The 11,831-nt window shown below is 36.8% G+C and overlaps 2 protein-coding genes and 1 long non-coding RNA gene across 3 annotated transcripts in view; 2 read left to right on the top strand and 1 right to left on the bottom strand.

Moving 5' to 3' along the window:
* LOC136252841 (uncharacterized) overlaps positions 1-11,831 on the top strand; it is a 75,534-nt gene that overhangs the window by 8,941 nt on the left and 54,762 nt on the right. The gene's annotated exons all lie outside the window — the stretch shown is intronic.
* LOC136252970 (uncharacterized) lies at positions 9,280-10,266 on the top strand. The gene is made up of 2 exons (XM_066045553.1): positions 9,280-9,549; positions 9,618-10,266. The coding sequence occupies exons 1-2, from the start codon at positions 9,534-9,536 to the stop codon at positions 10,124-10,126; spliced, it is 525 nt and encodes a 174-aa protein (XP_065901625.1). The 5' UTR covers positions 9,280-9,533; the 3' UTR covers positions 10,127-10,266.
* On the bottom strand, positions 10,587-11,104 carry LOC136252336 (uncharacterized). Its single transcript, XR_010699466.1, has 3 exons — positions 10,901-11,104; positions 10,761-10,845; positions 10,587-10,706 (listed from the first exon to the last, which is right to left on the bottom strand). It is a non-coding gene; the product is annotated as an uncharacterized lncRNA (long non-coding RNA).

The following is an 11,831-nucleotide window of genomic DNA, read 5'->3' as shown; positions in this document are numbered from 1 at the left end:
TGTTGGATGCTTTTATTGTCCTCCCCACTCAAACTGACACAGTTCTTGAGGACTTGCAATCTTCCTTAGTGTCCATAAAGCAGAAATATCCTCATGCCCGTATCATCCTCGGTGGTGATTTTAACTGTCCTGGTATTGATGGGAACATGGTACTCTAACTGAATCATATATTTCATGTCATTTCCGTCAAAAACTTATTACACTGGCACATGATACCCAGATGTCACAGCTAGTTACCTTTCCTACAAGAGCCCATAATACATTAGACCTATTGTTTACTACTCATCCTGACTCTGTACTATCCTGTCATCCAGCACCAGGGTTAAGTGATCATGATGCAGTATTAGCAAACATTCAAATTCCCTATCATATTTCGAAGAAACCTTCCCGAACAATCTACCTTTACAAATTGGCAGATTGGGACACAATCAGAGAAAAAACTATGCAACTTTCTCATACCTATTTTGAATTAAATCGCATGTCATCTCCAAGCTTTGAAGAAAACTGGACCTTTTTTATGCAGAATCTTCAGCAAATTATTGAAGACCAAACTCCTACCAAAACATCATTGTACTAGAACTCACTTACCATGGATGTCTAACACTTTGAAACGGCTAATCCGAAAGAAGCAAAGACTGTATAATCGAGCCAGGCGCTATCATCGTGACACTGATTGGTCCGAATACAAATTGCTGCAGAAAGAGGTAAACTTTAAACTTAAACACCAGCACAAAACATATGTGACAAATCTTGTATCATCATCACACAACAGAAAATCTCTTTGGCACTACCTGAAAACCCGTAAGCAAGATAACAATGGCATTGGTACATTAATACATCCCGAAAATGGCAATGCTTTAATACACCCAATTGAAAAGGCAACTGTTTTAAATGATCATTTCAAATCTGTATTCACAACTGATGACGACAGCAGTACCATTCCTGACAAAGGTCCTTCATTACATCCATCTCTACCAGCATTTGAAATCACTGAACAAGGAGTTTACAACATTCTAACCAACTGTGATCCATCAAAATCTCCTGGTCCAGACTCCATACATCCACTTGTACTAAAGACAACAGCAGCTGAAATTTCTCCTATGCTCACTCACATATTTAAACAATCGCTAGAAACTGGAACTGTACCATCCCAATGGAAACATGCCTATGTCAGTCCAATATTCAAGAAAGGTCAAAAATCTGACCCAAAAAAACTATCGCCCCATCTCATTAACATCAGTAATATGCAAATCAATGGAACACATTATAGTAAGTCAAATAATGAAGCATCTGGAAGATCAAAATATTCTTTCTGATAGACAGTTCGGATTTAGGTCTAAGCACTCTTGTGAGTCACAATTATTTATCACCATCAACGACATTGCCAAACAAATAGACACAAATTTACAAGTTGATGCTGCAATACTAGATTTTTCTAAAGCTTTTGATAAAGTATCTCACTCAAGACTTCTCTACAAACTAAGGCATTATGGAATAAGAGGGAATGTATTACACTGGCTTGAATCCTTTCTTCATGGTCGCACACAGCAAGTTATAGTAGAAGGTTCTAGTGTTCCCCAAGGGTCTGTTCTTGGACCAGTTCTATTCTTGATTTATATTAATGACATCATTACCAACATCCAAAGTGAGATCCGTCTTTTTGCAGATGATATCCTTATTTACAAAACCATTAAAACACCACAAGACCATAAAATACTTCAAGATGATTTAAACTCACTGACAAGATGGGCAACTGACTGGATGATGGAATTCAACATCTCCAAATGTAAAAATTTTACAGATAACAACACACCATAACAAGAGTACTTTCACATACAAAATGTCTGACATTCCACTGGCTACAGTATTAGAACACAATTACCTTGGAATCCGTCTCCACCACAAATTATCATGGGATCCTCACATCAATTACATCTGTAACAAGGCAAATCGACTCCTTGGATTCTTAAAAAGAAATCTCCACAATGCACCATCAGAAATTAAAGAACACGTCTACAAACAATTGCTCTTACCATCATTAGAATACTGCTCAACCATCTGGGACCCCTATCATCACACTAGTATCAGTAAACTAGAAATGATTCAACACCGCGCTGCTCGTTTCGTTTTGAACAAACCCTGGCACAAAACCATGATAGCATCACAGACATGTTAACCAGTCTTGAATGGCCTACACTTCAAAACAGAAGAACAATTGCTAGACTCACCTTCCTATTCAAGATTGTCAGGAACTTACTAGCAATACCTGATCATTGCTTACCGTCACCAACTCCAGTGTCCTCCACCAGTGCTCAACATCCTCTCAAGCTAACTCAATTGCAAACAAGAGTTGATGTGTACAAATATTCCTTCCTCCCTCGAACAATTATTCAATGGAACTCCCTTCAAATTCCTAACATCGACACAATAGATCTTGAAACATTTAAGAACGCTGTAAGTAATATAATATAATGCATGATTGTAATGCTCATTAGCGTGTTGCCCCTAGTGGGCTTTGCTAATTAATAATAATAATAATAATTTCCCTACTTAGGTGGCCTCCCCAAAGTTGGCTCCGAGCGTGGCGCTTGGCCGGAATCTGGGTGGCCTGCGGATCAAGTCACGATGGTATTGGCTTTTTTTTCACCCCTTCTAGGTATTTGTCCCGTTTCACTTTAGGATATTTAGCTCAAAGATTTTCGATTAGGCTCCTAGGCTATGGGTGAACACCTCGAACAGGCTCTGCCTTCTGTGTACACCCTCCAGTGCCTAACTGGTAAAGTAGATAATAACAATAACAATAACATGCAGTTAAGCATCACATGAAAGAGATATAATCTCTGACTTAAATATTACACCAGCAATGGCGGATCCCAAAAGCCTTCCCCTTGTGGAGGTGCCAGCCATACTTTTGACTCTGATTAAAATACTAAACTTATGTCAGGCCAACATCAGTTCATAAAACTCATGAAAATATGCACATTTTACTAGCATTTAGCTATTACAAATTCACCTGAAACCAAAGTAAACCAAGGTCAAACTATAGTACGTTCACGTAAAGCTGAATCCTCAAAAACATTTAATAACTCATGGATGCAATTACACATGATCTTGAAATTTGGCTCATTTGTAGTGCTGCTTGATCCACTAAAAATATTTTGAAATTTTGTTGTTCGATGTTACAGCCCTTTCCCGAACTTGTAATGGAGCCAAACCGTACATGTCTGTTGTTGACACCTTTGCTGTTACCAATAATCATCTGGTTGGCTGAAATGTTAACTCTGTTGAGAAAAAATCCACTTTTAATTTTTAGCTCTTTTTTCAGGATTCAACTCAACGTGAACATACTATAAGTGTGAAACCGTCATCCAGTACCTTCGTGCGTACTAAGCGCCTCTGAAATTAATTATCATACTGATGTTCGTTAAGACATTCAAAGCCTTTTAAACAGATTTTAAGACTTCACAACCATCTGCAAAGGCCAAAATGACAAAAATCAACAGTGAAACACTGCTAAGGGGTGATTATTTGCTGGTTCAAAAATGCAGCAACTAACAAGAGAATCTGACTCTCCCCAATCCCCTACAACTTAGCCTGTTTGTGCCCCTACCCTCACCAGTTCCTGGATCCGCCCCTGACCAGATCAATAAAAGTATAGTGTGCATGACTATGACCTCTGTTGCAGTCCATGGATGGCTTGACCACTCAAAATATCTCTGGAGTAGGTCAATGTTTTGTGTTAAGTACAATAACACTATAGTCTAATAATTGAAGTATGGTATACACATACATCATCAACTAAGCTGGAGCACTTATGACATGTAGAAAATTCTCAGAGTCTTCTAAAACAGCTTCTTCCATCCAACCCTGTAAATGCTGTACCACCCATGCTTGAAAGTGTTTGTGATCAGTTGGGTCAGGCCCTCTCAATTAGGTCAATGTATAAACTTTGCCTCGATAAAAAATTTTCCTGGCTATGCCACTGGTTAACCTTACAATTAAATACAGGTCATACCCTAATTACAATGCTTAAGTTTATATAAGAACACAAGGTTTGAATAGGTCACCATTAAGGTCACAGCCATATAGTCATGTGGCTACATTTTAACCAAACAAGGGCTGACTAGCAGAAAGGATGCCCTATTCCATTTTACATCACAATGTCTTATTTATACTAGCTATATTTAGATATTTGGTTGTTCAAATTGGGTATTATTGGTATTAAAATGGTTTTAAAGCTGCTAGAACTGGTAGAAAATGTCTTGAGCTGATACAGTGGCTGCCACATGTTGTAAACTATGAAAATCGGTCACATGAAATGATAGAAACTTGGCCATAACTTTTGAACATACAGGCATAATTCAACTGTTAAATTACTCCTTGTAGTGTGCCCTTCCATTTGATACCCATAACGACCACAATTGATTACAATTTCTAAATGTCATATTAGTTTTAATAGTTAATTAATGCGTAAAGCTCACATAAGGTCAGAGTAGGAGGTGGCTCTGTTCTATACCATATGCGTATTTTGTACCATACGCGTGTAGTACATACCATATGCGTATACGCGTACGGTACAACCATACGCGTATGGTACGGAAAATCGTACCATCTGAGTATAGCTAACCTGGTATGCGTATAATATCTAGCAGAAGGTTTTTGCACTGCCGCACCTATTGACTATACCGGATGGCACTCTGCTTTCATTTCTTTTCGGGGAAGAGGGAGGGGGAAAGAGTTATAGTCTCGATTACTGCGGCGGCTTTTGTTCAGTGAAGATCGAGATACTCTAATAAGCAATCATATTTTGATCTGCATGATTAGCTATTATTATTATTATTATTTATTATAGGTAATTTATAAGGCTAAACAGCCTGTTACACCTGATCAACAGGTAAAAAAGTACAAGTAGACTAATTAAATACATATTCTATATTCTCTAGAGCTGAGATGTATTTTGCTTTACTGCAATTAATTTGCTTTACTGCATGATGCAAACCTAAGGCATTCCTTAAGATAAAAGATATTGATGGCATGATATCTCGCATGAAATAACTTATTTAGGACCATATAATATTATATTATGATAAAAACAATAATGAATTCATCACGCTGTTGGCAGATCCAGTCTTGAATTGTGTTAAATCCTGCTGATGGAATTCTACATATAGTCAAAATTAAAAAAGAGCAATCATCTGGGTTGGAAACTTTACGTAAAACATGATAGCACCTATATAGCTACAGTATAAGTCTGAAAAGTGTAGCTAAATCAAAGGAAGGGGATTAAATATAATATGTCTTGATTTATACATAGTCATTTGTGTATAATCTATAACAAATATATCTTGTTGTCTGCTTAACAAATGTATTTCATTTCATCAAAGTATCCGACAGTTCCACAAATACAATAGTGCCACCACCCATATAATTATGATGGTTTATGTAAGCGCCTGTAGATTATTTTCTTGATGTGTTCTGACTTTTGTACATATTGATATATTGGTTGTCTACTACCTTATTTGCCATGGATTTCCATCTTGCATTTTTATAATAAATGACTTCATTTCTCCACAGTGGAAATGCTATTGCTTTGAAAGTACACAAGCTGGCATACTCACTGTATGTTATTTAGAATAGTTGAGTTAAAATGTGACTGGATTTGTGAAAATGTACCTTTTCCACACATTTACATACCAGCAAACAAAATGGTGTAACACTTGACTTCTTACACTGATGAACTTGCTCTTAGTATCAAAATGCTGCTAAATACTAGTATAGCCACAGTACACTCATGGATAATTGCAGGAAAATATATATGAGGTATTTGTTCAAAAACTTATGAAACCTCGAAGTTCAAAAATGGGTTAAATTTTGTGTGTGAAAAAGGTACCTTTTTGTAAACCTGGTCACAAATTATCTAGCTGCTGCATAGCAACCGCATACACTGAAAACATATGAATTTTTATTTTTATTTCTTCTTCCACACAGCACATTGTGGCTGCAATTGCTACACATATATTGCTTCCTATTGGATTCATGATCCATTGTTTAATTGATACAATGAAAATCCAAAAACCAAGCCATTATTACATAATGTACTCCTCCTTCATACCTGTAATAGAGTTAAATGATGTGACATAATGTAATTTATGCATATGTGTAATAATAATATTGTGTACTGTAGTTGTAAGAGGTAGTTGTTATTGTGTACTTTCAGTTATTGATTAATAATATTATATACAGTGGTCTGTTTTGCTTATAAATGGTTTGCCCAAGAGCCTGCGCTCCCCTACAATTAGAACAATGCCCACACACATGTGTTTACAAATACACCTGAAGATAGTCAAAGATTAGTACAATAAAGCTATAGAGCGATATTACCCAAAAACTCTTCTATAGGGGCTTCTCTATACTTGTACGAACTTTGTAAACATGTGTTTGGGATTATGATGTCCAATTATCCTTTCAACATAAAACAAGAACAGATGCTCCTTGCCTTACTGAGAAACTGAAACTTGAAGTTTGATCTTCTAAAGCATTATTTAGGACAAGATATTGATTTCTGTATGGCTGTAGAACTGTGCCAGCATATTGATATTCATGATTTTTCAATGAATATCATTGGAATGCATAGTGATATAAACACTAACCAGTAGAGGTAGCATTGTAGCTAAACATAAACATAATAGAGATTTTGATATTATTATTCATATATTACACATTAAAATACTGCATTCTGATTGGTTAAAACATAGCAACCATATTAAATAATTTGCATCCATTGACAAATCGAGCCAATTTTTTCAGGCATATATATGTATATTATTTCATTAAATATTTTATTCTATTGTTGCTACATATAATCTATTGTTTACTTTTAATTTGTTAGTACACTTCCACTAAAAAATAGATATTAAATTTTATGCCTGGTGGCACTAAAGGAGTGTTTAGCAGACAATTTCAATCAGATGAGCTTGAGAAGTACAATGTAATGATTGCTCAAACAGAGGAAGACTTGTATGCTGATACAATAACATTGAGGGAGCTAGGTAGCAAAGAGATATAACTGTAGAGAAAGCGATGTTTCAGTTTGCAAATTAATGTAAATTTGGCTGTTAGAGTAGCTTAGCATTATTAGACACTATACTCTAAGACTGATGTGCATAGTAATTAATTGTGCAATAAATTCTTTTTAAACTAGTAGTTTGTTGAATCTTTGCTATCGAATGAGGCATGTGTATTGCCTACTGAGATGAAGTAGGAAAACATAACATGGCAGAGATTTTATGGTGAATTTATGAGTTCTCAGGTAATGAACAATTCAGTAATGAATGTATGTTATCTAGCATTGTTTAATTGTGACCAGGGCTGCAAAAACAGGGCATGTGGGTACAAACTACATCCCACCACAATTACAGATCATATATCAGTACTGGAATGGAATATCTGCATTCTGTAGCTTGCCTTACAAAGCCAATTACATGATGAAAATTGCATGGCCATAGCATAATTAATGTAAAAACTAATTATGGTTCATGAAACATTAAAATAAACAGTCAAATTGTGTGTGCCCACATGCCCTATATTCGCAGGCTCGGTCACAATTGTTAATTGTGTTGTAGCCACTCACTACTTGCTGTCATGGGAATTTAAGATAATGTGTTTAGCTACTCTTATCTGAATGTACTCTTTAAAGTTAAGAACATCTACATCAATTTGTGCTGTAGGTCCAGTGTGATGAATGTGAGTGGTGGTACTATTTACAGTATGTATAAACAAGAAAAGTACGTAAACAAGAAATTGGATTCTCAAAAGAAAAAGAGTGTATATATATAGTAGATAAAAATGCAAAGACAGTGAGGGGCCATGTTTCACAACTGATGACATTTACGAAGTTCAATTTTCAAGTTAGCTTTGCATAAGCAGTATATGTATAATTCAGTTAGAACGTACTAGCTACCATGCATGTTGCATGTAATATATCTCCTTGCTTATTGTACCCAATTGTGTTGTAAATTGTCAGTTATCCACACTTATCGTGTATAGAGTATGTAAGACCATCTGCATGCATCCGATAGCTATAAAGTAGCATACACATGTGAAGTTCTGCAGACAATGTGAGATCATGTACATAAGATTTAGGCACATCAGTAGGACTATAGTGGAGCATGGCAAGGATAAAATCCATGTGTGTGCTGATGAAGAAATTATATACAGTTACAGCTAAGTAGATTATCAATGTTGTGTCAGTTCTAAGTTTACCCAGCTAGAAATGGCTGTAAAGATAGCCCATTGTAGCTAGGTGATGGCAAAGCTAGAAGACAATGAGAAAAGGCATAATACGCATAATATGGTAGACTACGTACCATACGCGTGTGCCTATACCGTACGCGTATGGTACGGAAAATCGTATGGTACATACCATACGCGTACGGTACAAAATACGCATATGGTATAGAACAGCTCCACTCCTAAAAATACTTACTAGGTGAAGTTCTATAATCCTACCAACTTTCATGCTTGTACGTAAAAACCCACAATTTTTCACAAATCTGCTTAACTATTAGCTTCACACCTGCACGTTTTCTTGCATTTTTAAACAAACCAATGCAAAAGTGCCCCGCCCTCTTTTACTACTCTTTGAAATGTAGCCAACCACATACCTGTGAGCAGGAAACCACAGAAGAGAAAGCTTGCTAACCGCATGAAATCAAGCAGAAATATTTGTATTAAAATTTATACACAACTTTATCTAAGCCAGTTTCTCTTGTAAGACGGGCGCGCGCGAGTGCCTACTCACATACTTTTATTTATTATTTAATAATGCTTTAAAGGTCTGTAGGACACCTGGTCCTACAGCCTGCTCAAAGACTTTAGCTACTTAAGGTGTGTTTGAAAAGTTGGAGAAAGGAGAAAAAATCCATGACTAGACCTAGCTAGCCTCGAACCTGCAGCCATCCGATTTACACTCAAACGCTTACAGGAGTCTACCAGGTGGTCAGGATGTTTTCTTCTTGTTATTTTCATGTAATATATCCATAGGAATTCTAGAGAGCAACTCATTATCTCTAAGTACCCCAAGTAGAATCAAATGGACACTAGTTTATTTATTAATGCTTTACAGCACAAGTGCTGAAAGTCTGTAGGACACCTGGTCCTACAGCCTGCTCAAAGACTTTAGCTACTTAAGGTGTGAATACTAGGATAGATGGCATGGTCACGCCCCATATTGTGGTTTCTCGCTCACATGTATGTGGTTAGCTACATTCCATATAGTAAAAGAGGGGGGAGCACTTTTGCATTGGGTTGTTTGAAAATGCAAAAGAACGTACATGACATCGAAGTTTACCCAGATTTCAAAGTATGGCAAAAGGATCGTCAACTGCGCCCTTGCATTGGTACGATTGAAAACGATAGGAAGCGCCATGATCGTTCTCAGCTTCCTTCTGGTGGGTTTATGTTACGCGTGGGAGCAATATTTGATGTACTGACCAAGAATAAAATTTCGCTGACTGCAGGGGCTATGACATTCCATGCAAAGTGTCAAAGGTCAGAAGCATTTCACATTAAATATGCAATATTCCCTGATGTCTACATTAAAATATTCTGTCCTGCAGTTGGAATAACCTTACCACCCACTGTTGACCAGAAAGTATATGATGAACGATTCCGCAGGGACTATTATGCTGATAACCTTCGTGTCATCCAGGACCACTGTGATAAGGGTAGTGCTGTTGCCATTGAGCCATCCAATAAACTAGTACATGCTCCACCAGATGAGTTACTTACAACTGGCCCACTAGTTTTGTGTAAGATTCCCCCAATCTGTTACAACAAGTTAAATGATAAGGTGATCAATGACTTTGAAGAGGCAGTGCATAGCAGTTTTGGAGGAAATACGTGGTATTCAGTATGCTTGTATGTCAGTGAAGATGTTTCCTTGGAGAAGGCCAAGCTGTGCATTGGAGCCAAGGTAGATGAAAGGAAATTTATTGAGGTCATCAAAATATCAGACGAGATGAAAACAAAATTTCTAGAAAAATTTAAGTACAAACCACCAAAACGTTCCTATCATGCTGATCAAACAAGGCATGAAGCTAAGAAAAGAAAAGTTGGACACAGCTAGTTAACCAGTAAGCTTTAGAGGTCAGGCCAGAACATTAACTGAGCATAGAACACATGTACACTATTATTATTTTTAGGTTAGCTATTTTTTTAGGTTAGCTATTGTATGGAGCTACATAATAATAGTATGGTGTCATCAAACGAGATTCTAAAGGGCACAGGAGAATGTAGGCCCTGAAACGGTACAAAAATTACCCGTAAAATGCTACCGTTAAACAAATTACGGTGCATTAATCGGCGAACCCGTTGGCAGTGAAACGGGTTTTACTAAATTTCCATACTGGGACTTTTTTGCGAACAGAAACCCGTGACCTTACCCGCATTCAGACTTATCATCCCTCGTTATATACCCAGCAATCTAGTAACTAATAACCCCCTTGTCATTTACAAACCTTGTACAACGTTCCCAATACGCCTTCCAAGCCTCCCATCGCGTTAAAAGATTGATTCGAATAAATGCGCACCATAATATTATTCATAAGATCACGTGCATAAATTTATTAATAAAACCAATTGTTCTCCGGTTTCTTTACTACCACCACCATCACAATGACTCAACAAGGAGGTCAAAGGGATCAATACTGCAATGGCATTACGACAGATGACAAAACAGTTTCATAAACACCACTGCTTACTTCTCAAAAAAACTATCCCAACTGTTTTTACTCCGTCATAATTTCACTGCTCCTATCCAGCCTCATTTGTTTCAAACGACAGTGACTACAGAATTTTAGTTGATTACAAAACAGTTAAGATAAGCATACCAAATACTTACATTTCCTTGTTCACTATTCTGCCTGTAGCTTCAATATGTCACTGCTCCTGTACTTAACACTGCACGAAAAGTAAGATGTCCTGCTTGTGTCAGCATGTAGGAAATTTTTTTAATGATTTCCTTTAGAATTTCCTATTTGAGTTATCATGCAGGAAATGTTTTTGAACATTTTCTGTACAATTTCCTGTTAGTGTCACATTGCAGTAAATTGTTTTTACATTCACAAGAAATGTAGATAAAATCAGTATTAAGATTTTCACCACATTCATGACTAGTGAAAATACAGCTGTAAACTGATCAAATGGATACTGCAGGTTTCTTGTGTTTAGCTCAGTATAATACTGAGCCAAAACTTGGTTCTCAACACAACATAGGCTTTCAACATCATATAACAGAGTGTCTCTACAACAATGTGTAACACTGTAACCCATATTATGCTGCTGCAATAACATTTTAGTGGTATATGAATTGTTATACTAAGGAGGCTCTATTAATGTGACCAGGCCTGCGATAATAGGGCATGTGGGCACATGATTTTTGCCTACTTTTTCACAATTCCATCACTCATAACTTTTTGTACCATTATGCTATGGTATTGCAATTTTCCGCTCTTATTAAGCATTTAATTGGCATCATGATGCAAGTTACAGGATGGAAATATACTTTTCCAGTACGGAGATATGACCTGTAGAGCGATGGGGTGTAGTTTGTGCCCACATGCCCTGTTTTCGCAGGCCCGGTCACATTTTACTTTTAAAATTAACTTTACGTGATGCCAGAATTGTATCTAAATCAACTACACCATATTTCTCAGTGACTTACCGTGCTACAGAAAAAAGAAGCTATGGCATACAGTGATGATACTCAACCTTTTAGGGCTTTCAACATGACAATGATGTTAGAGACAGCTGGGGAGTATGGCGTTGTGACA

This window comes from Dysidea avara, chromosome 4, assembly GCF_963678975.1.
Source record: "Dysidea avara chromosome 4, odDysAvar1.4, whole genome shotgun sequence".
Classification (NCBI taxonomy): Eukaryota; Metazoa; Porifera; class Demospongiae; order Dictyoceratida; family Dysideidae; genus Dysidea; species Dysidea avara.
This window is presented reverse-complemented; position numbering and strand designations above follow the sequence as displayed.